Source organism: Bombyx mori, chromosome 17, assembly GCF_030269925.1.
Source record: "Bombyx mori chromosome 17, ASM3026992v2".
Taxonomy (NCBI): Eukaryota; Metazoa; Arthropoda; class Insecta; order Lepidoptera; family Bombycidae; genus Bombyx; species Bombyx mori.
Window position 1 is genome coordinate 16,709,060 of NC_085123.1, and position 27,088 is coordinate 16,736,147.

A 27,088-nucleotide genomic window follows, 5' to 3' on the forward strand; every position below is an offset into this window, starting at 1 on the left:
GCTATCAGCATAGGTAGGAGAAAAAAAGACTAGAGGCAATAAAAAATAAAAATTTGAGGGGCTGGGCTGGCTGACACTTTGACCCTGGAAAATCTTTAGTCTCTAAAATTTAAGAGAGCGCACCAGAGACCCAATTCAAATTTAAATGACTACAATATGCTACGAAAAATCAGACATTGAGGCCACAATACTTATTCACATAAGACGCTGGTTCGAAACTGAACATACCTCTAGAATTTGAAAAAAATATGTCTGTGTTTGATGTTGATAGTCCATTACTGAGATAGTTCATCACTCGAACCACCGCTGCGTCTATAACTAGGCGTTGAACGACTAACAAACGATATCAAAACAACAACACTACAATACGAGTATTACATTCCAGCGCATTTTTAGTTAAATTCGCGAATAACTCGTAACAAAGTAAAAATAGCGTACGCTTGCGCAATTCACACGTATATTTTGAAGTTTTTTAAACTGAAAATATCTTAAAGGAATGATGAGAACATTCGTTTATAACGTACAAATAGTGTCGTATTGGCGAGACTCCCGTATACCGAAATAGACATTGTTTACAGAAGTGATTACACCACCGAATTTCTCAAGAAAAATCAAGTCTTTATTCCAGGTAAAAACAGTTTGCCTGTGAAATAAAGTACCTAACTTCGGACAGCTAGTAATACAAGACACCTCGTCCAAACTCTTGATAATAATTAACTGTTTTAAACAAGACAATCCTTACAGATCAATTAAAAAAAACATCGTACACTGTGAACTTCTTTGACAGAGATACTGTATCCCACCGAGAATCGAAGGCGGAGCCGGTAGTACAGTAAGCACGATAACTAGCCAGTTCAATATTTATTTAATTGATTGGTTTATTAAACAAAGAAGAAGATAGAATACAGATACATCTGAGCTGCAGATGTAAATAATACATTAAGAATTATTCAAAGGAAGTTGCTGCACAACATGACCATGACTAACGACACGACAACGCGAGCTACTATTAATGACACCACCACTGTGCGCAAGATATTATACCACCCACTGAATATTTTCACTCGACTTTTATATAATTTAACTGGTGACATATATACACACACACCTATATACTATTTATTTATGTGGTGACATTATGTGTCGCGTCACCGAGCGCGGAGATGTTTACGAGTTAAAAACCATTGGGAGTGTTTTGCGTGTTCTTTTAAATCCTTCCCTGTGCTGTTTCTAATTTGTTGCTAATAGTACTAAACTTTAAAATATTATGAAGATTAAAATTAGATAGCATGTGGTATTGAAGCAGTATTAGCAAAGACGTAATGAATGCCAAGCTGCTTGGGTCTGCGTGAGGTGGGGTTTAGGTTTGACCTTCGATCTGCATGAGGACTCATACGTTTTGTCGCTTGATGATTTACTGTTATTTCCGTTCATTAGCATAATCAAAAACTAAAGGATAATTATTTAATAACGATATGAATGTACGGCCATATGAGTTTTTTTATTGCCTAGACGGGTGAACGAGCTCGCGGCTCACCTTGCGTGTGTAGTGGTGGACCTGAGCTAGTAGACATTGTATTCAATTCTAATAAGCACGATATCACGTAAATATTCCACAACAAGCGCATGAGTTCAACGGAATCACCGTAGAGGGACCTCTCTCTGTTACTTCCACTGGCAAAGCGGGTGGTGCCACTCCGGTCGGTACACGCCACGGGTCGCGTCCGGGCGCCCCGGAGAACACTTTACTTAACTAACAATTATTTTATGGAAATACTGGAGATTCAGTGCGAAAATAACAACACAGTTTTTCTCCTTTGTGCTGTGACGGATAGCCATAATATAACACAAGATAGTTGACAGATGCCTGAATCTCGCTTACGACATTTTCAAGATAAGCTTGCATATATTCAAATTCCAAATAACAACGTTCTGTAACCCATTGACACAGCCCACTGAGTTTCTCGCCGGATCTACTCAGTCGGTCGCCTTTTCCGATCCGGTGGTAGATTCTGCGAAGCACTGCTCTTGCTAGAGCCAGTGTTTACAACACTTCTGGTTTGAACCCCGAGAGCTCACGTATACGTTAGGGCGAAGCTGAAATAGCCTCTCAAGGCTATGAGCATAGGTTAAAAAAACAACGTTCGGACCGTCGGTCTGCCGCCGAGCAATATCGTCCGCTCGATGGAAGATCTTCCCTTTGTCGTATACCCCACAGTGCCGTGGAACAAGTTACAAGTAAACACCGGTTGAATGTATGCAGGTAGGATGTGAGATTATTCACCCGTCAGAAGTGTTGGCTATTCGGGATAATTCGGGGCCCAAAGATGACAAAGAAACGTGGCTTTGTTTATGTAACACGTGTAGGTACGTCACATAAAAGTGAAACCACAATAGTAAAAATTAATGATTAGCACAATATTATATGTATATAAAGATCGCATACAGAAACATGTATTTGGCGTATGTTTTCCATGTTGCTTGCCAATCTGATTATTTGTAGTGATTCTACGTCTCTTGTACCTACAACATATGAGTTAAATACGGTTTGATTTACACTAAGGGCTTCGAGTACGTGGGTGGTAGTGATGTGAGAATTAATCACACGTACGTATGGCGATGCCATTAATCACGTCACCGTGAGCTGAGATCAAATATTAATTTCTTCAAAACTATTTATATAAAAAGTTTTAATGTCCAAAATCTAAAATGGAGACTAAATCAAAATAAATACTATAGATAAATTTGAATAGTTACTGTCGATGAACGCAGGCCCAGCCGGGCGCCGCCTCTAAGTAGTGGCGGTGCAGTCCATGCACTGTACGGGGTCGCCGGGTGATGCCGCGCCCTGACCAATAATAACATCTCTGCGACGCGATGCGATGTAGCGGTCAAGCTATCCTTGGATACCGCACCGTCTCCTTCGAGGCGGCGTGCGTTCTCGCCGGTATGCCTCCCTGGGACCTGGAGGCGCAGGCGCTGGCCACCAATTTAGCGTGTCGATGTGACCTCCGCGGCAGGAGAGCCATGTCCTGGCAAAGCGACAATGAGGGTGCGGAGACTTCAATATAGGCGGTCCGTGCTGGAGTCGTGGTCTCGGCGTTTTGCGAACCCGTCGGCCGGTCATCGGACCGATCGTCGAGGCTTGGTGAACCGCGACCTCACTTTCCGGTCGACACAAGTGCTCACCGACCATGGATGTTTCGGCTGTTACCAGCACCGCATCGCCCGGAGGGAACCGACAATAGAGTGCCACCACTGTGACTGCGACGAGGACTCGGTCGAGCACACGCTCACGCACTGCCCCGCGTGGCTGGGGCAGGAACGAGTCTTGGAAGGTGATGCTCGACTTCAACTAGTCCACCATCTCGGAGAAGAAGGCTGCGGAACGAGAGAAGGAAAACCCATCCCTCCCCGCACCGACCCGTCGCCGGCGAGCCGGGTACACGTATGAGGTTCGGCCCCTGTTCCGGAAAAAAAACGGTCGCGCTGGTAGATACAGACACCCCGACGCAGACATGCGGTCCGATTGGAATAGCCGTTAAAAATTTGAGACTTTGTCTCTCTCTCTTTGTCTCTCTGTTTCTCTCTCTCTCTCTCTCTCTCTCTCTCTCTCTCTCTCTCTCTATGTATTATGTTATAAGATTTCTGATTTCCATCAGTTTTCTTTTGAAGTCGCGGTAAATTCGTATTGGAATCTCGCAAGCAGGCACTAGTATTTCTGTTGCAATACATACGTATCTACTTGAGAAATGTTCAAGATTGACTTGCACTCTGAAAGATAGCATCGTGTAATAAAATCAAACCCGCAAAATTATAATTTGCGTAATAACTGGTGGTAGGACTTCTTGTGAGTCCGCACGGATAAGTTTTTTTTTACCACAGAGGAAAATCGCCGGATCCCCACCCGCACGGCGAGTGGGGTATGTGGGAGTTGAACCTCACTAAAAACTCCTGTCGCTCACAACCGGCGCCCTACCCCGCGACCAGTCGGGGCTATTAAGACGGCGGGACAGGGTTGACGCAGAGTGAAGCAGTAATGCGTTTCGGGAAGGTGGAGCAACCGTTGTACTGTAAAAACTAAGGCCTTAGAATTTATGTCTCAAGATGGGTGGCAGCATTTACTTTTTATATGTCTGTGGACTCCATCAAAACAACAAAAAGGAGCTCTGGTGTCCAATTAACACCAGAGGGGTCATCAGCTGGTCCACAAACTGTATGTGCAAAGTCCCTAAGCGCGCATACACGACACGACGCGATGAACACATGTCGCTGGGATGGTGACAAATTTTAATTTAGAAATACTTATAAATTGTAATTGTATTATATTAAGTTAAGGCACACCTTAAGAACATGTGAATTCTCTTACCGGAGTGCAACTGGTGATGCCATTGGCCCCGTAGAAGAACTCCCTGTCGTACGCCACGATGGCTGTGTGCCATATGCCTTCCACGTCGCGGCCTGCGGTACACAATCCATAATTCGAGATAAATGTATATTTAAACAGACAAAGCTATATCATGTTCAGATTATATTCTTTTTATTGTATAATAGTGACCCAACTGGTGAGCCAAGTCGGCGCGCCAGTTTTGTCTATCAAAGTGACTATCGACTCCCAAAGATTTCATCGTCGTCGGCCTCTCCTTTCGTTGTCCGGTGTATTGATTTGTCTAAGAAACTCGCATACAAGTTCGAGCAATTAGCATTGAGAAAATATAATTTAAGATATCAACCAAAACACAGAAATAGTAAGCAGGTGTCGTTAGTGTGTAAGTGGACCAACAACACAAGTCCTTGAAACAAATCTCATAGCAAATAAGTATGGAATGGGGTCGCCACAACATCTCTACTGACAGAGCGATTTTGTATTTTGTGAGGTGGCTGTGTGAAATGTAATTTTGACTCAAAACACTTTCAGGACGGGTGTAACGAAAGGTGCCGTCGTTTTTATACCGTCGTTTATTTGTTCGCTAATTGTCTGGTGGTCAGTGAGATTGGCTACTGTACAGGAGTCAAGGATCGATTCTTGATCGTAATCAATACCCGGAGCCGGTCTCATGCAACGTACGTTCTGTGCTTACGAGCGCTCAAGGTTCGGCTTTTGTTAGCTAAATATTTAATTCATGGACTATTAAAACTTATAAACCATATTTGAAATTGAAACGTAAAGAAAATTATAAATATTATTATTTAACGAGTTCATCCAAGACTTTTAGTTTTAGTTAGTTCCTGTTATTTCAGCGCTGTTACGAGCGCCATGTCACAGTTGGGATGTGAGGAGCAGGCAGACTGGTATACCTCTCCCGTGGGTTGGTGACGTGTATTACCAGTGGAACACGAAGCCGCGCCCCGGCACTATATACTCACGGTAGCGACAGTGCTCTTAGAACATTTCGAATCCGTATTCAGTTTTACCAAAGTGAACTAGACTTCCTTCCATCAATTAATATTTTCTGTTAATTTATCTGAGCTGATACAGACAGGCAAGGCTCACTACAGCTGCAGTCTGTTTTATGGATACTGGTTGCTCGACAGGAAAGCTATATTTTCAGTGAATGTGGTTTCTGTACGTTTTTCTTGGAGATGATTATTACAGTATTTATTTCATACTTATTTACCACTCTTTGTATGTTATCTGTCACCCCTATAAGATACAGAAAGAACACCGGCTGATGTACTTGATCTTGTAATGGATGGCCCCTACTTTGCTGCTGCAACTTTCACAGGATACCCAATGCGTTGTAGTAGCTCTTCTACATGATTAAGTTCATCAACTCATAAATCATAGGTCCGATTCTTAAACTAACAGAAAGTTTGAAGTCGTCGTGGCCTAAGGATAAGACGTCCGGTGCATTCGTGCTGAGCGATGCACCGGTGTTCGAATCGCAGGCGGGTACCAATTTTTCAAGAAAAACGAACAAATGTTCACGATTGACTTCCACGGAGAAGGAATAACATCGTGTAATAAAAATCAAAGCCGCAAAATTATAATTTGCGTAATTACTGGTAGTAGGATTTCTTGTGAGTCCGCGCGGATGTGTGCCACCGCCCTGCCTATTTCTGCCGTAAAGCAGTAATGCGTTTCGGTTTCAAGGGTGGGGCAGCCATTGTAACTATACTTGAGACCTTGGAACTTATATCTCAGGGTGGGTGGCGCATTTACGTTCTAGATGTCTATGGGCTCCAGCAACCACTTAACACCAAGTGGGCTGTGAGCTCGTCCACCCATCTAGGCAATAAAAAAAATAAAAAAATTACACTAATTAGATTATGTGGATTGTGAAAATATTGAGAGCTGACGAAAACTAATACTCGTAGTAAGAAACTGTTCAATAATATTCATAATGTCTGAAAACCACATAACTATCAAACAATTCGTAGAGTGAGTTTTTTAGATTATTTTCTTGACATCTCTTATCAACTATAGCAGACAACATCTAAATAAGGTTCGTCCATACTGCCTGGACATATTACATTCTACGGTGATGTGCTTCTGAACATCATTAAGCCACTAATTGTCCCCCGGTTCAAGAATCAACTTCCATTCTCAGTTTCTGCAGCCATGAGGCATATCCTTGTTGGATCAAGTATTTTGTAGTGACTGATACTGCTAAGGTATAATAAAACAAAACAGGAAAAGAATCCAAAGCATATGGCATATCATGCCTACTTTTAAGATATACAAAAAAAATCAAAATTTTCTAAAATACATACAAATATTAAATACTTACTTGAAAATTAAGATATTCAAAATTCAAAAACAAAATCACACAATATCAAAATCATTATATGAAATAATGTTACATTTTAATGAAATGGCAATGGCAACCACTTACCATCAGGCGCACTGCACTCTTCTCTGCTTTTAAAATCTAGTCAAAGTTACAAAAATTATCAAATTGTTCAGTTTTTAGGGAAATATATGTACAGCTTTAACTATCCTGATGTTTTCCAAGCATTTTAATAACTTCTAATCCATTTTTCATAAGCTATAATAGCCATTTAACCTTAGGTCGGCATGTAGCTTGTGTGCCACCAATAGATAACAAAGAAGTGCTTACAGTAGAATTATACATGAAATCAAAATGAATCCTACTCACCAATGATAGTAGGTGCCAATAAGGAAGCCACCCCATGTGTCAGATCATAAATGTAGAGTTCAACAACAGTTGAAGTATCTGAAGCCATATTACTTTGCAAATAGTTCTGCAACAAAATGCACCAGTATGCTATACATTGAAATATATATTATACTATACTCAAATATATTTCATACTCTTCATTCATACATACTAAAGTATGTAACCATCCACATAAATTTTAACTTACTTTTCATATACAAACTGTTTTTATCTATTTTATAATTTTCATTTGTCTCACAATCAGACTAAAAGTAGATTTATGTCTTTTCTGAAAGTTTATATAAAAATATGAATTTAGAACAAAATTTAATGTCTAATATTTATAGTAGTTCATATTTTACCCTATGTTATTCCAACTTAAAATCTTCAAAAAGTAATCAAAAACTTTACAACTGTACTCAATGTTAAAGTAGTTATGAAGTAACAAGAGAACAATGCCCATATTTCTACATGATGTCAGTTCTACTTCTGCCATTTAGCAGTAATGCATTTCGGTTCAAAGGATGGGGCAGCTGTTATAACTATACTGAGACCTTAGAAATCATATCTCAAGGTGGGTGGCGGCATTTACGTTGTAAATGTCTATGGGCTTCAGTAACCACTTAACACCAGGTGGGTTGTGAGCTCATACAAGCAATAGAAAATAAATATAAAAATATTAGTAAGCATAGGAGTCTAAAGTAGACAGAGGCTTGGCTCTGCCCCTAGTATAATTGATGTCCTTGAGCGACAGTAACCACTCATCATCAGGTAGGCGGTATGCATGCAAGGTTAATGAAAAAAAAAGGGTGAGATGAAACTTTCCCATTTTACACTTATTTGTGGTAGTGGTAATGGGGCCATTTTACATGTAATATTGATGCTATTTTCACACAATTTATTTATCTAGATCTATTGCATAGAAAATCCTAATCATTTTCACACACATGGAACACCTCTTTTATCTATGCTACTGCTTATCGCAATATGAAATATTCGCTGCATAAAAAAATAAAAAAAAATCAAATTGGGAATTTACAATCTCACTTATAATTTTATAATAATCACAACAAATACTAATTCACTAGGAATTTGTATGTTTTGTAAAGATACATATACACCTACATTTGTTTTAGTTCTAAATTATTTTATTCTGATTTATCGATTGCAATTTGTATGCGCGTATTGAATGCAGCGATGCAACAGCACAAGATAAGCCTGCGCAGCCCGTTGCGCGAGCGGGAACTAACATCTATTTCTAAATAAAATTAAACCGTAGACAACTGAGACAAATATCGTTACATACCCTTCTATTCCATTGTTTATTAAAAATTATTTCAATATTAACTACATAATCTTAGTTATTGATTTTTTGCGAGACGTGCTTAACTACACACTACATTAGAATCAGCATATTCATTAAATTACATTTTTAAGTATATACTTTTACAAAGTTTGCGAATGTTGGTACACTACTACTTTTATATAATTTCTTTTAGCATTTTAGTAATATTTGAAGTAAACGTATAATTACACTTAATTTTTAAGGAAGTAAACATGTGAAGTTAATTTAAAGGTAGGTACCTACCTACCTTTTTTTCAACTTGTTTCTATTTCTTTAGCTGACTTGTCAAAAGTCATAGATAATAATAAAAAGTACCTACAATCTAAGAGATAAAAGTCTAGAGATATGAACTTGACTCAAACTATTACAATTAGTGGTAGCACTGCTTCTCAAAACTAGATATCATTAATTAAGATCAGCATTTAATCGATGTTTGTTTAACTACCGGCTATTTAATTGGTAAAATTTCTAAATTAGTTATTCAATCGCGGCTAACGATGTATTTTTATATACGATCCTACTTTGTGCATACCATAAAATAATAGTTTACCAAGCGAGCAAGGAGTCTCGGTTTCAGCTTGGGCAAAAATGGTTTCATATGTTCGGTGAATGTAAGGCTATTCTCTAGAACCCGCATTTCTAAACCGAATTTCTGCCAAATTATATTTATATTTCGTATATTTTATATTTATATTTTATACAAATTATATTTATATAGATATTTTGTAAGCAGGCTCCATACAATATGGAATTTTGTATTAATTCAATTTTTTGGAAAACTTTCAAAATGGTGGAGTTATGGGTGGAGATATGGTGGTGGAAATCTAAAAAAAGAATGTTTCTGTTGGAGGGTAAAATATGGAGAGGACCTCTCGCTGCCGCGCGTCGTTTCTGCGATGTTCGGCAGAGGCCAGTCATGGAAGGCGATGTTCGACTTCTGCGAGTCCACCATATCCCAGAAGGAGGCGGCAGAACGAGAGAGCTCTTCCCTTTCCGCACCGATCCGTCGCCATCAAGCCGGGGGCCGGATGAGGGATTACGCCCGTACGTCCCAGCCCCTGTAGATGGCGGCTTCCCCCCGGTGAAGGTCAAGGGGCGATCTGAGGAGGTAGAGGCTGCGTGCCGCGCTACCAGCACTCTAGCGCGCCGCCAAGGTTTTTTTTTTATTGCCCTTGTAGGCAGACGAGCGTACGGCCCACCTGATGGTGAGTGGTTACCGTTGCCCATGGACTTCAGCAATGCCAGGGGCAGAGCCAAGCCGCTGCCTAAGGAGATACGAAAGAGCAACCGGTTGGCGGTGTATCGCGTCCCGACGCGACAGGCAGGTTCTGATCAAGCGGGGTATTCCGGGACACCAGCGGAACCGTCTGGGCGGCCCGACGGGCTGCCGTACCGAGACGGCCGACGTTTCAGAGCCTTCGATTCGCCTCGAAGGCTCCGTCGGCTGGGCATCCTTAGGGTGAGCTGCGCTGTCTGGTTGCAGTGTTGACCGCGGTAACCCCCCTACCTCATCCGGGTTCTGAACTCGGAGGGGATCGGACGCTTGGGCGAAGAGTGCAGGGGAGTCGTTCAGTGGGTGGGCCCTAAAATTCCTTGGGCCCGCGGTCTGCTCCCAACATCTTGCAGATCGTCAAGTCCCACATAACCCGCGCGCCCCCTAGACGAGGGGACCTCGTAGGAGGTACGGCCCACGGCCCGAAAAAATAATGGATGTTTAAATTTGAGGGGATTGGGCTCTGTACGTGAGGGGCTATTTTAAAAACACACTTCGTGGTTAATATATATTGCAAACCCTTTGTACACTATTACATCACACAACTAGACATCTTAGGGATTTATAAAGATTCCAACACACCCTCTCAACACTTGCACACATTTAACGCCCTGTATATAATTGAATACTTAATCCCTCTCAATTCAACCAACGACTATTAATTAACCTTTCAAACTTAATACCAACTTTAATGTAACTACCTTTAATCCTTTCTCACTTGTTCAACTCCGATTCGACCAAACATGTACTTTCATTCATCTATAACGTTAGGAACCTTAACCACCCTCTCGACTCCCTACATAAACTCTTCAAGTTCGTCTAAAAACCTTTATCTTCTTCTCGACTACTCAATACATAACAACGTCTAACTATAATAACCTTTAACTCCTTCTCGACTACTCACAACATGAAGTCATCGTGGCCTAAGGGATAAGACGTCCGGTGCATTCGTGTTGAGCGATGCACCGGTGTTCGAATCCCAGGCGAGTACAAATTTTTCTAATGAAATACGTACTCAACAAATGTTCACGATTGACTTCCACAGTGAAGGAATAACATCGTGTAATAAAAATGAAACCCGCATAATTATAATTTTCGTAATTACTGGTGGTAGGACCTCTTGTGAGTCCGCGTGGGCAGGTAGCACCGTCCTGCCTATTTCTGCCGTGAAGCAGTAATGAATTTCAGTTTGAAGGGTGGGGCAACAGGTGTAACTATACTTGAGACCTTAGAACTTATATCTCAAGGTGGGTGGCGCATTTACGTCGTGGATGTCTGTGGGCTCCAGTAACCACTTAACACCAGGTGGGCTGTGAGCTCGTCCACCCATCTAGGCAATAAAAAATAAAAATAAAAATTAACTTCCTTAAGTCCACTTAAAAACTTTAATCTCCTTCTCGACCTCTTTAACTTTAAAAACCTTCAACTCCTTCTGGACCTCTTACTAATAAGTTTAAACCTCATTCACTATAAACATGATACATAAACATAGAAAACAACACTCCAAATTAGTATTGCTATTCCCACTTAAATCAGTCAAACTCAACTCAACTTACAAACCATAAGACAACTCATAACAAACACAACCTCACAAAACTTTATACTCAATACTTGAATAATAAAAAGAATCATACCTTCCTATCATATAATCATACAACCTTTCATTATCTTTTATTAGCTTTCAATTCATAAAATTTCTCACTTTCTTTTCTACTACATATTAACCGTTCAATTATTTTATTATAAAACTAAAACAAAAATTCCAAAGGCGCAATATGAATATATTTTTTATTAATATTAGAATACTATTATTAGCTGCTACGCAGTTTTATTCACTTTAATTTAGAAAAAAGCAAGACCTCACGACCAGTCTTTTTTTCTGGAAGAAAGGTAGGTACACTTAATTTTAAATGTATCGAAAACTGGATCTACTGGCTAATTTATTCGTGTATCCGATTTTAAGCGTGATATTTGTCCTGTCATTGTTTATGTTCCAGAGTCGGAAAAAGTAGAACAATCTGAAATTATTTCTAGCATACAGGTTTTTGTGGTTCTACGCTTTAGCGAGTTAAACAGAGATATATTTTTATTGACGTTATACATATTTTTCACTGTATTTGGAATACAAGATTTCAAAGATTTGTCAAATTTGTTATGTCAGTGCTTTGTTGGTGTTTTGTAGTTTTATGTTGATGAGAAGATGTCTAGATCACAAAAAATGGTACTGAATTACCTCACATAGCATATGAGCCTGTCTTCTTGAGAATTAGATGCCTGTTTCAGTGAAAAAATATGAGACTTCAAGTCATAGAAATTTCGAGTTTGCTGTTGATTAGTTTGACATGTCTTCAATTATTTTAATGTTTTTGGTTCGGTTTTTACAAGTAAATAATTCACAACAGAATATTTTAATAATTCTTAATTGGAATATTGGAAAAAGTATAATAGATTGCTTGCCTTAACGGACATAATAATTTTTTTCATTGTTGATCAGGCTTGCCGTTTGTTTTCCAGCTATTGCGAGTTCAGTCACCCGAAGGTACAGCGCGAGTGGAGGTGCTGGACTCCGATGTGACGGCGCATCTATTCGAGCGAATATACGAAGCTCTGAATCTGAACTCTTTCGCATTCACTCTGCACAAGGACAGACAGCGCAAGGAAGAAATCACATCCAGCAAATCGAGACAGCTGCGAGATTGTGGACTGTGTCATGGCGACATGATATACTTGAATCCAGTCAATGGTGCTGTACTCTTTGAACAGTCTTCCACAAGCTCAGAGGTGATTTGACTTCATTGTGTTCCATTCTGATGTAGAAGCTAAAGGCATCTTGAATAACTAATAAAATATGGTTTTAGAATTAGAATCAACCTGGCTTTAGAATTCAAGTCATTTCAACTGTATCAATATCTTTTGTTCTATAATAATTGTTACTTATGGTTCGGTAAAATAATAGCAAATAATGTTATAAAAATTTGTAATTGACAGTGTCAGTGGTATTTATTAATGGCCCTGCACTCATGAATAAATGCCCCTTTTTGCTTCTTTTTAATTTTAAAATAGTATAAGAGGAATGCCCTTGGAATGGAATTTAAATATTATTTTGATTTTTTTTATTGCCCTTGTAGGCGCATGGCCCACCTGATGGTGAGTGGTTACCGTCGCCCATGGACTTCAGCAATGCTGGGGCAGAGCCAAGCCGCTGCCTACCGCAAACATACTATTTTTACAGATATTTCATTTCATCTATATCTATTACATTGATAATAATATTCACTTCCATACACAGGGAGCAGTCTTATTGACCTAGGGTGACATTTTTCAAAATGAACTTATAGCTCAGACTCCTATACCCAAATTACTTTACAAAATACTTATCAATTTAAAAAAAATAAGTATTTACTAAAATTTTAGTCATTCTTACAAGTTGATACATGTATAACTTATACAGTATTTTGAAAATTTTCAAATAAGAGCTTGTGTAGATCTTCAAATAAGAACTTGTGTAGATCTTCAAATAAGAACTTGTGTAGAACTTGGGTAGATTGTAGACCTTGTAGACCCCCAAAATTAATTTTTATTAATGGTAACTACTGGTAAACTTATCTCAACCACTTTGGGAATCCGTAATCTAAATAAATGACAAGTGAAAAGCAGCTTGTGAAATATAATATCTAATCAACACATTTTATAGTCAACTGCCTAGATATTTTTAAGATTAAAAAAAAATTATCTCCAGTATTGTTTTTTCACAAACATTATATTAATTTGTTATATTTTCTATTTTACAGACCCACCGGAAACCCCTCAGTGAAAGTTCCAGACCAGTTCAGTCATCAGAGCCAGGTCCTTCCACGTCTAAAGTCACATTACCAATACCCCCCCCACCTCCTGGTGCTCCAGAGGAAGATGAAGTAGATTTGCAATTGTACAAAGTTTCTGGTTTAATTGAAAGACAGAGGGATGAAAAATTGTAAGTATTTTACTATATTCTTTAACATTTTTATACACTTGTTGAACGCCACGTGAAAAATCGAATGAACCGTTCGGGCCTTGAGGGTTACCTGTGAGCCATATGAGGGTTCTAACGTAAACGCTTCCTACAAGCTACAGATTGCAGCTATCAAACAGAATATGCATGAAAGTGACTCACAGGGCCCTTTAGTTGAACCGAATTCCTTGGTTTTCACATCTAATAGAAAGTTGTAGTTTTTATGAAGATTATACCTTTTAAAATATCTTAAAGGCTTTTTTTTTATTGTCCTTGTAAGCAGACGAGCATACGGCCCACCTAATGGTGAGTGGTTACCGTCGCCCATGGGCTTCAACAATGCCAGGGGCAGAGCCAAGCCACTGCCTACCGCTTTATACTCTCCACAAACCTCGTTTGAAGGACAGGCTAGACAGTAGAAGTCACTGATTTTTATCTTCCATGCAAATTATCGCATTTTACAGGTTTTTTAATGAAAATCTCAAGTTGATAAAAATTACTGATTCCCTGATTTGGTCTTGGCCCGAATGGTATAGCACGCTACGCCCACCGGTGGGTCGCATGGTCGTCATGGCATTCAACATCTTAAACTGTTAATAGTGGCATAGTCTTCTGACATGGTCAGTCAACTCTAACATGTTTTTTTTAATTATAATTAAATAATCGATATTATAAAGATGGAAGTATATTTTTTTGTTACATTTTCACATCAAAGTATTTAAATGGTCAAGATGCACATTGCATAAAATAAACTATTCCTGAAGTTTTATTTTCTATATTAACAAGTATTATATATGTATATTAAATGTATGAAATGAAAAAAAAAACAGTGATTTTCTTAATAATCTGTACTGTATTGACCAACCAAGCGATTAAAATTTGAATAAAATTTAATAAAACATCTTTATACTTCCAACCAACCAACCAACTTCAGAAAAGTCAGATCAAAAGGTCAAAAGGTCAGATATACTTCGTTTAGTTTAATTGTGGTATATAACAATGTCACTCGATAATATAGTATTTTTGGGATTAACAACCTATACTTATTATTATTTATTTATTGTTAATATAGAGGGATGAAAAGCTATTTGGTTTAAGCGACATTTTGCTTATTACTCGACATGTATCTGTAATTAAAGGTGTCTTTTATTTGGTATTAATTAAACAATACTGAGACCTTAGAACTTATATCTCAAGATGGGTGGCGCATTTACGTTGTGGATGTCTATGGGCTTCAGTAACCACTAACACCAGGGGGGCTGTGAGCTCATCCACACATCTAAGCAATAAAAAAATTCAACTTAAACTACTCCATTCAAACAGCTGAAGATTTTTTTGTCATGATATTTTTTCCAAATTTTGAACTTGAAATGACTCCTGTAAAGTTGCAAAAATGTCGCTTCAACCAGGTTAGGTTAGCCTTCACTGTTCAATATGATGTATCCAATGTAATGGTTGAAGATATAATTCCTCATTTCAGATGTCGACATAATCTTAATGGCAAATGCGTTCACTGTACCCCGTTAGAACCTTGGGACGAAGAATACTTAAAGGAACATAACATTAAACACATGTCATTCCACTCATACTTACGGAAGATTACATCTAAGAACTTTGTGTCACTTGAAGAACTTTCCTGCAAAATCAAACCAGGTGATTTGTCATTATTTAGATTTACATAATACATAATGCTACGTGCTACACAGTACTACTGAGGCAAACGATACATTGTATAGAGCAACAATGATCAAATGTTTTCTTGTTTATAATTTGACAATAAGACTTAACAGATGTGTAAGGCACACAGGTTATATACACTTGTTTAAGACTAGGTTATTTTTACAATCGAAAACTAGCAAGACTTTAAGATCTCCATAATTTTAGTAGTCAGTTCAGAGATTTGAAGTTGCAGGATTATGGTTGTACCTACTAATAAGGACCCTCATATGGTTAGAATTGATAATTTGTTAAACTTCATTAACAGAATGTAATCCAAGAAAGATAGTAAATAGATGAATTGGGTATGTAAAAAAGAGTACAGATCATGGTGTTATTTTAGGTTGCAGGGAACACCCGGCCTGGCCTCGTGGGATCTGCTCCAAGTGCCAGCCTGGAGCAGTGACGCTGATGCGACAACCTTACAGACATACTGACAACGTACTGTTTGAACACGCCAACCTGGTGGAGCGCTTCCTGTCCTACTGGCGCGCCACCGGCCACCAGCGCCTGGCCTGGCTCTACGGCCAGTACGAGAGCCACCCCGACGTGCCGCTGGGTCAGTGCCCACACCCGGTCCAATTGTGTCCCTGCTGTTGGGAACCTTTGTTTCCAGTATTATTTTTGTAGTAAAACCAATAAGGGCTGTACGAGCCCCTTCAAATTATGACTTGAAATCATCGTTTAAATCTTTGCCAAACAAAATTTTTTTAAACAAAAATTTTAGCAAGAATAAATCATTTATTAGTCTAATTGTTTCTATTGTTCTCGTATTTCGATAAAACAGCATGTAGTGATTATTAATAATTAACATGACATCGTCATCATTAACGTTCACGCGCGCACTGCGGATGTCCATGGGCGACACGGACCGCTCTCCATGAGACGGACTGTATGTTTGTTTTTGTAGGCAATAAATATATATAAATAACCACTACAGGTATCCGTGCCCGCGTGGCCGCCATATACGAGCCGCCCCAGTCGTCGTCCCGCGACTGCATAGCGCTGGAGACGGACCCCCGCGAGGAACTGGTCCAGCAGATCGCCCAGCGCCTCGGGCTGCGGAGGGTGGGGTGGATCTTCACCGATCTAGTGCCGCTAGATGTATCCAAAGGAACCGTTAAACACATTCGGTAAGTGCGTGCTCGCGGGGGGTGGTGTGGCCCGGGGGCGCGGCTGGTGACGTGTTGTGTGGTCGCAGGGGGGTGGACACGCACTTCCTGTCGGCGCAGGAGTGCATCACGGCGGGGCACTACCAGAACCTGCACCCCAGCGCGTGCCGCCACGCCGCCTCCGGCTACTTCGGCTCCAAGTTCGTGACGGTGTGCGTGAGCGGGGACAGCTCCGAGCAGGTGCACCTGGAGGGCTACCAGGTGTCGGGGCAGTGCGGCGCGCTGGTGCGGGACCGCGTGCTGCTGCCCACGCGCGACGCGCCCGACCTCGCCTACGTGCGGGACTCGTCGGAGCACCAGTACGTTCCTGATGTCTACTACAAGGTCAGTGCGAGAGGCGCTCTTACCCCGCCAACCGGTTTCCCTCCTACAGAAGTTTCGTAGGACTACTGCCCGCACTCTGGCCTCATAATCGCCCCCCCCCCCCCCCAGGTCGCTCTATAAACTTTACGGGGACTCCCCCCTCTTACAAAAGCCGGAGCTGAGCGAAAGCTCGGCCACGACGAATACTTCTGCGAGATGGATTGTACAGACCTCGTGGGTGGCACCACAAGCCCGGTGCTGTGCGCGAGGGGGACACGTAGCGCCCGCGACGCACGTGCCTAGTTTCACTTGAAATGTCTAAAACTTCATATGTCACAAAACGAAAAGTGTCCCACGTCGGCACTCACGTAGAGATCTAAACACTACCGTCCAAAGGCTTGGGAGGGGCCAGGTAGAATGTAATAAAACACTAAAATGTCGTCTATTTCTTACATTAAAAATTAAACAAAAACGCTTAAACTTTAGCCTCATCAAAGTGAGCACGTTTTTATTTTATTTTATTTTTAGTTGTGTGTACGAGCTCACAGCCCACCTGGTGTTAAGTGGTTACTGGAGCCCATGGACATCTACAACATAAATGCGCCACACACCTTGAGATAATGAGTTCTAAGATCTCAGTATAGTTACAACGGCTGCCCTACACTTCAAACCGAAACGCATTACTGCTTCACGGCAGAAATAGGCAGGGTGGTGGTACCCACCCGTGCGGACTCTCGAGAGGTCCTACCACCAGTAAAAACGTATTCTGTCATTATCTTCTCGCATATTGTAGGTATTGAATTAATTAATTGCTTGAAATATTCATCATTGAACATTCTCCACTGGCTCTCCAATAATTGCCACAAATATTCCGAGTTGGTTGGTGATCGGTTTTTCACCATTCTATACCTAGAGTTAATCCCAAACAAATTCAATAGGACAAAGATCAGGTAATTATAATGGCCGTTGCATAATTTTTAAAATCATTTTAATTTTTTCTTGTCCAAAAAGCTCTCACAAAATTTCTACGAACGCTTAGATTCTTTTTCTTATTGAAATGTGAACGTAGGACCAATGGGCATGGCGGAATCTCTGAGAATTTTCAAATAACCTTCTTTATTTAGTTTTCCGGTTATCCTCGCAGGATCTCCGGCCTTATTGTTGCTAATGCCTTCAATTAATAACCGGCGGGCAAACACGTCTATTGATCCCAAAATTTTGAAATTTTAATTCGTCGCTCCAAAATACATTTTTCCATTGATCTGATCATTGGTCATTCTAGTTTATTTTTTATGTCGAATCGAAAACTTGAGTTTCTTAGCAACAACGCATCATTTTACTCCCGCAGACGGAAGGCATCTTTTAACCGTTGATATTGAAATGGGCGTTGCTCGCGTGTCATTCACGGCTGCAGCTAGTAGAGGTGCAGTTAAGCATCGGTTCCATTTAAGGAGCGCTCTAATGTACTTATCCTTTTGATTTGTTGTGGATTTGGATACCAGATTTACCTATCTTCATTTTTCCCAGTTTCTTGTTTTCTAGCAAGTGTGTAGTAGGTATTTACGAGAAATTTTAAGTCTTGTGCGATTTCACGTTCACTGTATTCTTTCTCGCATAAAGAAGTACAACTGTACAAATAGCACATCGCTGTTCTAGTGCAAAGTGCATTTTGCCATTTTCAGAAGAAAAAGTACGGTCAAAGCAGCAGTCGAAATCGAGTACAAACAACAGTAATATCAGAACCTTCGCGTGCCAATGCTCAAGTGTGACTAAATACGGTCCACAAAATTGAAACTAGCAAAGATATTCAATAAAACTACACAAACGAAAGTAGCCGACGGATGAACGTGTTTCTTAAATTTTAAGGAATTTGTTAAACCAACATAAAAAAATATTTTTAATAAAAAAAAACTAGTATAGGCGATGTTCTTTCTTGTATAAAAATAAAATTTCCAAACTTTTGGACGGTAGTGTACACACTACAAGTAATAACGCCGCGGGGTTCGAGAGCTCGTTGTTACCACACACAACGCCCCCCGCCCCGCCCCCGTCCCCGACCGCACCCCCGGCCGTCGAAACAGGAATTCGGAACAGTTCGGTAGGAGAATTTGACGCTGCATCAGTGAAGCAGTATGTATTATAAGTACATAATGTGTTCAATAGTTATTTTCTTGGTCTGTTCAATGAAGATAGAGATATCTGAGTTCGGTTCATTTCAAAAAGATTCTGCTTTTAATTCAGCTTGTGTATTATAAAGTTTGTACATATTTGTTATATTCGTGGAAAAATCTTACCATTTTAAATATTTATGGCAGCACGACAACTATTCTACGATAACTATTACTTGAAAAAAGGCTGATGTTTGTTCGTTGATTATGCATAAGTTTTTAAATTAAAAATCAATTTCTTCCACAGACATGTTTATTTTTGAGGTTTCCTCATCAGACACAAAATACTCGCTCACAACACTTAACAAGTAACTACCCCACCTATGTACGTAACGTCAGTACATGCGACACAGAACACAGGCCACAGTAAGAGGGGGCCGGCGAACAACGCCGACGCCCGCCATAAATTTTGCTAAAAGAGAAAAATCAAACTTAACAACACCGAGGATAAAATTTTAACGTTATAACGTCCAATACAAGTAAATATATAATGTACATATATAGGTAAAAAGCAGGCACTGTCTGGTGGAGGGCGCCCCTCGCGCGCCATCACAGTCTCGTTAAACTCGCCGCTTCATCATACCATTCGTCGACGCGAGTGCGCACCCGCTCCCCTCCCCCTCCTCCCCCCTCCTCCCTCCCCTCCCCCCTCCTCCCTCCCCTCCCCCCCTCCTCCAACGCGCCCACTCGCCACATCTGCGTCGCGACAGACTTCGTTATAATGTTTAACATTAGTACATAATATTGACGCGCATGTGTTTGACAACCAAGATACAACAACTAACTACACATTCAGTAACATGTAAGGATCGGCCGCGAACGCAGTCTCCGATCAAAGATCCACGACATCGATAAAGTACCACGTGGATTCGCTTACAAAATATAAATTCGGTCAACTTCTTCACGAGACCACGCTCATGCTACAGGGACTACTCGAGGGTAAAAAGGACGAACTTAGAACGCGTAAATACTTCGAAACCGTAAACTACGCATACAAAAATATATTCGAGCCGCTGAATAAATTAAAAGATTGGTCCGAATAATCAGAAAGTTCCACTGATGACGAAGATGAAGAGTGATATGACGGAGATCAATCAGTTGAGCTTGCCGCATGCGGAAATCAGGATCGTGGAGCTCGGCTTGCCGGCGCTGTCTCCCGTGCGACTCAGTCGATCCACCAGCTCTAGCCCCTCCACGACCGCCGCGAAGATAGCAGTGAAACCGCGCATCTCGCGCAATACTATACGGAACTGTGACCCCACTAGACCCTGGTTGTCGTGGCGCTTCTGTGAGCGACGCATACCGACCGAACCGCGCACCGCCGCTAACCGCGTCTCGTCGGGCATGAAGTAGGTCTCCTCGAAAGCGCTGCGCCCGCCGCGGCCATTGTTATGCTCAAAGTCCCCCGTGATCACGCTCTCGTTCTCCCAGCACTGGAACACTGCACAGCCGCGGTATCCAGATCCTGGTTCGCGGGTCGTCAGCGCCGCGAAGTTACGTGCCATTCGAGGGGCTACGTCCTCGCGCACCTCGATCACGATGCGTCCGAAGGGCGATCCGTCCACCTCCAGCTCGAAGTAGAATAACGGAAACGGCGTTGGAGCGCGAACCGCTGGCGTTTCTCTTCCTTGCCCTCCCTTCTCCACTGTGGCTGTTTCGCATCCTCCGTCCTCGACGCGACCATGTGTTGTGCGCGCCCACACCTGTGCCGCACAGTAGTTGGCGAGTAGAACAAGCGGATCCCCGGGCCCCGGCGCCGGTGATGCCGCCCACGTCTCCGTGATTCTCAAGGCTCGCGTCAAGCTATCGAAGTCAAGCGGTGCCGGCGCTGATCGGATGAGGTCATCGACTCTAGCCTGCACGAGTGCTTCCGCATGTCGGACCTTAAGCACATCCCGCTCTGCCGCACAGGCCCGCAGAGAACACGCCTCGGCCGCCGGGTAATGATCAAGGGGCGGTGCCGCCAGCTGGTTCTCGAGGCGCAGCTTAAGCGCAGTGGTGGCATCGAGTGCGCGCAGCAGTAAGTCCCGCTGTCTCACCGCGAGACGCTGCAGGTCAGCGCGCAACTCTTTGCTCTCGGCCCGCAGCACGGCGCGGGCTTCACCAGGCGACCGCAGCGTGTGGGTGGAATGGTCAGGACAGGCGCGACAGGCCCGCACGCCGCACGACAGACACCACAGCGCGGGCTGCGCGTGCTCCGTACAGGCGGGGTCGGGGGCGAAGTGGCGCGTGAGTGCCAGCAGGGCGGCGTGCGTGGGGAGTGCCTCGACCTGTCCGCCAGGGGGCGATGTGCGCTTCCAGCAGTGCGCGCAGTAGATTTCTCGGCCCGGGCCCAGCACGGTTCGGGCGCATCGCAAACAGAAATGGTGTCGACACGCGAGGAGCTTGGGTGCGTGTTCGTCCTCGTCGAAGGGGCGCCGGCAGCACGGACACAGCGTCAGCTCTTCGATCTCGTCCAGTGGGGAGTGCGCCATCTGTAAACCGATGTATCAACTTGAAGGCGAACTCAACAGATTTAAAAGTTGGAAAAAAAACTGTCTGAAAATACTGACCTCTGACCGACTAAAGTTTTCGTCACATGTCCCGAGGACGGCTCAAGCTCCAGCCCGAAGCTGCACGCGGCTCGGTCCCTCCCGGCTGCTCCGCTCTGTTCGTTGTGCGTTCACCATGGCTTTATTTATTTTATCAGCGTTTCATTAACAGACACAAAAGCTGTCGGCTCCGGACGTCTCGTTGTAATTACTCCTTTATATTTTTTTCCAATTTAACAGAAGTACTGGACTGATACGTTTATGACGTACATTTATGATAAAGAAGGCAAAAGACGTTTAATGTTCCGGGGCTTTTTTAATGAATGACGTTTTATCACATATCCATTGAATTCAAACCATAGTTTTGCACAGTAAATATTAAAAAAAAACTTCGTTACGATTAATCCGTTGACGGAAAATGAAACGCTTTGAAGCTAAGCATGGAGGCGTCGCGACGGACCCCGGACCGGGCGGGTCGCGGCCCCACGGTCCACACTCTTCTCACACTGCACCGCTGTTGATAGAGGCGCGGCTTGCGCCCGCCTTATCAATGGTTATCGCGATGCGAACAACAATAGCGCCGCTCATGTTGGTCCAACACGTCCAATCGGGCGGGCGCGCGCCGTGCCGTGTTGGCCCAACCCGTCCACTGAGCGTTGGTCGCTTGGAGGATGCGTACAGCAGCGCCGGTCCGTATCGATCGGCGCGTGCCCTCGACGTACGCCGCCGCGCTCTACGCTACGTGTTGCATAATCAAAGCCTCTACATAATCTCTAGGTACATTGTTTATATTCGGTGCGTACCTATATAGAGTCAACTTATTAAAAGGTACTTTTGTCATGACGAATCCTCAAATAATACGATAAACAAAATGACTTTATTCCTATTGACAAATACAAAGGTAAAAAATGAAATTATGATTTATAAATTCAATTGCAACTATAAACGAGTATTACATTTTATTATAAATACAAGAGATTTTTCGCGGAGATTATAAATACAATATTCCTTCAGATGACGCGGTTCGAAGTAAACCTACGTAAATTATGATAAGTATTTACAAAGTAGACATTTGGTCAGTGACCTCGCCGGGGCTGTGCGGCGGCGCTGCCACTAGATAAGGGTTATGCAATACTGGCTTTTGCCCGCGACTTCGTCCGCGTGGAATAGTTCACAAATAATGTTTTATTTTAGAAAAAAGTTGGTTTACATAAAAACGTTATAGTGAGCCAACCTTAACATATAGACATATGCAGTCGTGGACTTTTTTTTTAGATCTTTTAAAGGGGAACAATTCTGTCATACATTATTTTAGCGAAACTTTAACCGTTTCTACAGCGTACGCAGCGGAAGCTCTCAAAAGGAAAAAAAATACGATTTTGTAACATTCTTTATTGGTGCTCCGCTTGTATTGGTCTTAGCGTGATGTTATATAGCCTATAGGCTTCCTCAATAAATAGGCTATTTAACACTGAAAGAATTTTTCAAATCGAACCAGTAGTTCCTGAGATTAGCGCGTTCAAACAAACAAACTCTTCAGCTTTATGATATTAGTATAGTGACCAGGTTGCGGGCTCCGCGACACGTGCACGCTTGTTGAGCTTTAGATACTTCGGCTTGAGTTACGAACACGACGGTCCCGGCTCGGCTACATACGAATTACTTTGAGAGATGACTTCAAAATAATTTGAAGAAGAAGTAGTAACCATACTTCCATTACCACTACGGACGTTAGGTACTACTGTCAGTAGAATGCGTACATTAAATGCATTCTACAATATCTTTATCAATCTGGATCAGTGGCTGGTGCAGTCGGTATGTTGCGGCTCCGAGTCTCAGTAGAGCTATTGTCTAATGCGGTCGATCTGCTATAAATTCACCAAAATCACCATGAGCCTGAATGTGCCCTATTTTATCTACCCCAATGCCTACTATGCCGTATGCCAACGTATAGTGCGTTGCCACATTGATGGCACAGTGCCTCGCCTGTACTGGGGAAGAAGGAAAGGGCGCTGAGCCATGAGCAATCGCTAAATTCCCAAAAAACAAACAGAAAAATAGTAGTGCCCTTAAAACTAGTGAGATGAAATCAAATAAAACATATGTAATTTAGTATTCCCTGTGTCATAAGTACCAGAGACTGACAAACGTACTTATATACATTTAAATGTATACATATATAGATAATAAACACCCAAACCAAGAGAAAACAAACCTGCTCATCACCTAATGTTTGCCCGATGTGGAAATTTAAACCACGACCCTCGGCGCTAAAGTCAGACGCACTAATCACTGCACCACCGAATCAGTCAAATTTATCGTTTTATCGTTACTTTTTACTCGACAAGTAAACAAGAGTACTTGTATTTTTGTTTAGTTTAAGCCGCGATAAAACACATCAGTTCCCCGCGGCTACTTAAAACGGCTAAACGTGAATTGATACGGTGCAGGAACGCGACGAGTACGGCAACGAAGTGGGAGTGTCCGCGAAGAGGCTGCCGGTCGCGTACCTGCTGGTGGACGTGCCTTGCGGGGTCGCCGTCGGCGGGCCGCCCACCTTCGGCGCGACCGCCACCTTCCCGCCGGCCAACCGGCCACTGCAGCAGCACCTGCAGACCTTGCAGGCGCTACACCGGCACATAGCGGCCAGCGATAGCTTCCTAGAGGTCAGAATCACTTCCACTCTACCTTTAAGTTTGTTTTCAACTTCCGACCCGAAATCATGTACAATATGATAATTATTGATAGACTATGTGTGTGTTACTGTAGTAATAAATGCGTTTTAACTAATAAGTTAAAGTTAAGTCCTGCATTTCGATATTTTTCCTTCGCACTTTAAAGCGTCATCTAATCAGCCGCGCCAGTTCTGTCCTCGCTACCTACTTATATTTGTCTGTAGCAAGACTGCTATAAATATTGTTACAAGGAAAACCTCGTTGTTCTATAACATGCAATGCATACTACTGCAGTGTGTACAAATATAGAGAGAAAAGGTTTTCCTTATGAAAATGTTACTCATTTATTACGATCATTAAGTAAGTAATAAGTGACTTATTACGGAACCATCAATCACAGTAAATTTAAGAAATGTTTTAAGTCTCTTGTCTATTTCGGAGTTCAGAGCACGCCACACTCTAAAAGTTATAGGCTAGACGACGACGACGAGACCACAGTACGGGCGGAGTCCAGCAGTGCGCCCTCGCGGCCCCGCCCGTCGGTCACGAGTCGTGATCTCGGTATTAGATGGTGCTGTTCTTAGGAGACACAACTACTTTCTCAAGACTCGAATCTTGAAAAACCTGAACCGGGATACCTATTCATTTTATAAAAGCAATCTGCCTCGGCTCATTCCCCACCACACATCAGTGTAGCGCGAGGCACTGCGATCGGTTCCCCTGTGTCACAGGAGTCGCTGACGAAGGTCGACACGCAAACGGGATAACATAATTAATACTCGTACGATAGTGGCTAGATGTTCATTGTGATGTGAGTGTGTCGATGATGACGCATGCGTGTTGTTGTTGTTGGTCGAGACAGGCGATGTCGGACCTGCACGTGCTGCTGTACCTGGCGTCCAACGAGGCGCTGGCGCTGGGCATGGAGTCGCTGGCGCCGCTGCTGGACGCCGTGCGGCTGCGGGACGGGGACGCCGCCGAGGCGTGGCGCGCCCTGCCCAGCGCCGCCACGCTGCTGCACCTGGCCGCCGCCGACACCGGGCACGTACCCGCTCCATTACTCTTGTACTTGTGTTGTACCTAACTGTACCTAAATCGAAAACTTGATCCGTTTGTAATTTTAAGTATAATTTTCATCGCCTGTCATATTCTGTGGACCAGGGTTATAGTTGAATCTTGAACCAATTGGCGCACGCTGTGCTGTCCCCGGGCCGAGTAAGCTTACACAGCAGGCGCGCTTTCTGTTCCACACTAAAAAAATGTGTTCTCTTGTTTTACAGGGCGGAAGGGGTCCGGGCGGAGGGGGGCCGAGCCGTCTGGACGTGCGCCGTCTGCACCTTCCACAACCCCCCCGCCGCCGCCTCCTGCGACATGTGCGCCATGCCCAGGTGACGCACCCCCCCCGCACCCCCCCGCACTCCTCTACACCAGGGACTTTCTCGCGATATTATGATATAGATTTTAACAAATAATTTCTTGTTACAATGCTCTATAGTAAAGTAGCACTGTATAAATGAATAGCACATATAAAACAACTGAAGTCGTCATGGCCTTGAAGATAAGGCGTCCGGTGCATTCGTACCGAACGATGCATTGGGAAATTGGTATCCGCTTGCGGGATTCGAAATCCCGCAAGCGGATACCAATTTCCCTAATGAAATACGTACTTAACATGTTCACGATTGGATTTCACGGTAGAGGAATGACATCGTGTAATAAAAATCAAACCCGCAAAATTATAATTTGTTTAATTACTGGTGGTAGGATGTGTCGTGAGTCCGCACGGGTAGATACCACCACCCTGCCTATTTCTGCCGTGAAGCGGTAATACATTTCGGTTTGAAGGGTGGGGCAGCCGTTGTACTGTTAAAACTGAGACCTTAGAACTATTATCTCAAGGTTGGTGGCGGCTTTTACATTTTAGATGTAATAAACAATAAAAATAAAATACTGGTAAATTGATCTATATTTCACCTCTCAATAGATAATATCTTCTAAAACCTTATGAGTAAAGGGGACACCTGAGAACAGAACGACTTCTCGTTACTGTTCCCGCCCCCGCCCCGCCGCGCCCTCTGACGGCGCCGCGTGTTGCAGGAGCGACGCGCTGTAGCGGCGCCCGCCCCCGCCGCCGCCGCGCCACGCCACGCCCCGCCCCGCCCCGCCGCGCTCCGCGCTGTTGTTACTGTTCACTCCGTGTCGTCGGCCCGCGAGGCGGCGAGGCTCGAGAACCAATGTTCAAAATTTTTTGTAAAATATGCCGTGACAACTTTGATTAAAAATATTCAATAAAATCTCAGATTTATTTTAAATAATGCAACACTGCAGTATCTTATTTTAACTATTGATTTTTTGGTAGGAACGGTCGGTATCTCTAGACGTAATTAAATTACTGAAATGTAACTTCTGGACTAGACACGTATTCGTGACGTATCCGTGACGATCTCCAAACGGTACTTTTACTGGCATTAAGGGTTATGTTGGCCTTTCTTGTTGGTGTCCGCGAGGACGAATTCCTCAGAACCTAACAGTCCTAAGCCTAAGGTCTAAGATCTGAAGACCTAATTGCTTAAAACAGCTGTTTTGCAAGTGCATCTACTACTGAAGCAGAATGTCTATCCGCTGAGGAGGTCCGAAGCGGGCTGGCGCTGTTCGACTCTCATTGACGGGTGCCATTTTCTACGCATTTGTCTCATGTTCACGAAAGACTTCCACGATGAGCGAATAGCGTTGCGTTGCGAAAATTATTGGTAATAGGGCATCCTGTGGTTCCTGCACGCTAATTCTACCCAT

The 27,088-nt window shown here is 42.7% G+C and overlaps 3 protein-coding genes across 18 annotated transcripts in view; 1 reads left to right on the forward strand and 2 right to left on the reverse strand.

The window, feature by feature from the left end:
- The window catches only part of LOC101746000 (uncharacterized), a 30,275-nt gene extending 21,512 nt beyond the window's left edge, over positions 1-8,763 (reverse strand). For 3 of the 12 annotated variants that reach the window (XM_062673499.1, XM_012690586.4, XM_062673498.1), the window contains exons 1-3: positions 8,428-8,569; positions 7,101-7,206; positions 4,370-4,461 (exon numbers count right to left, since the gene is read on the reverse strand). In XM_062673499.1, coding sequence (XP_062529483.1) covers positions 4,370-4,461; positions 7,101-7,188 — 180 coding nt within the window. In that variant the 5' untranslated portion in view covers positions 7,189-7,206; positions 8,428-8,569. Of the gene's footprint in view, positions 1-4,369; positions 4,462-7,100; positions 7,207-7,329; positions 7,411-8,246; positions 8,395-8,427; positions 8,680-8,709 lie in introns of those variants that run through there. The other 9 variants (XM_062673494.1, XM_021348164.2, XM_021348163.3 and 6 more) reach the window with 9 other exon arrangements.
- A 2,988-nt stretch (positions 8,764-11,751) lies between these two features.
- On the forward strand, positions 11,752-26,589 carry LOC101736135 (nuclear protein localization protein 4 homolog). Of its 4 annotated transcripts, none has more exons than XM_062673490.1 (11): positions 11,752-11,960; positions 12,254-12,520; positions 13,531-13,712; positions 15,211-15,383; positions 15,790-16,005; positions 16,387-16,579; positions 16,648-16,942; positions 24,071-24,286; positions 25,158-25,336; positions 25,576-25,683; positions 26,393-26,589. In XM_062673490.1, the coding sequence occupies exons 1-11, from the start codon at positions 11,940-11,942 to the stop codon at positions 26,406-26,408; spliced, it is 1,866 nt and encodes a 621-aa protein (XP_062529474.1). In that variant the 5' UTR covers positions 11,752-11,939; the 3' UTR covers positions 26,409-26,589. The 4 variants fall into 4 exon arrangements, with proteins under 4 accessions (XP_062529474.1, XP_062529472.1, XP_062529473.1 ...); XM_062673488.1 differs by having other exon boundaries at positions 11,954-12,123; XM_062673489.1 differs by lacking the exons at positions 11,752-11,960; positions 26,393-26,589 and adding exons at positions 11,984-12,123; positions 26,280-26,298.
- On the reverse strand, positions 19,325-24,064 carry LOC101746142 (uncharacterized). Of its 2 annotated transcripts, XM_062673500.1 has the most exons (3): positions 23,836-24,064; positions 21,642-21,736; positions 19,325-21,563 (listed from the first exon to the last, which is right to left on the reverse strand). In XM_062673500.1, exon 3 carries the CDS (start codon positions 21,561-21,563, stop codon positions 20,184-20,186), a length of 1,380 nt encoding a protein of 459 aa, XP_062529484.1. In that variant the 5' UTR covers positions 21,642-21,736; positions 23,836-24,064; the 3' UTR covers positions 19,325-20,183. The 2 variants fall into 2 exon arrangements, with proteins under 2 accessions (XP_062529484.1, XP_012546045.1); XM_012690591.4 differs by lacking the exon at positions 23,836-24,064 and having other exon boundaries at positions 21,642-23,018.
- Positions 26,590-27,088: the final 499 nt, after the last annotated feature.

Excerpts from the sequence above, each read along its gene's own strand:
- LOC101736135 (XM_062673488.1), top strand. The coding sequence starts at position 12,082 with ATGTCTTCAATTATTTTAATGTTTTTGGTTCGGTTTTTACAA. Across the intron at positions 13,713-15,210 it reads AGACAGAGGGATGAAAAATT|ATGTCGACATAATCTTAATG; the intron begins GTAAGTATTTTA and ends TCCTCATTTCAG. Across the intron at positions 16,006-16,386 it reads CCACCCCGACGTGCCGCTGG|GTATCCGTGCCCGCGTGGCC; the intron begins GTCAGTGCCCAC and ends TAACCACTACAG.
- LOC101746142 (XM_062673500.1), bottom strand. The coding sequence starts at position 21,563 with ATGGCGCACTCCCCACTGGACGAGATCGAAGAGCTGACGCTGTGTCCG.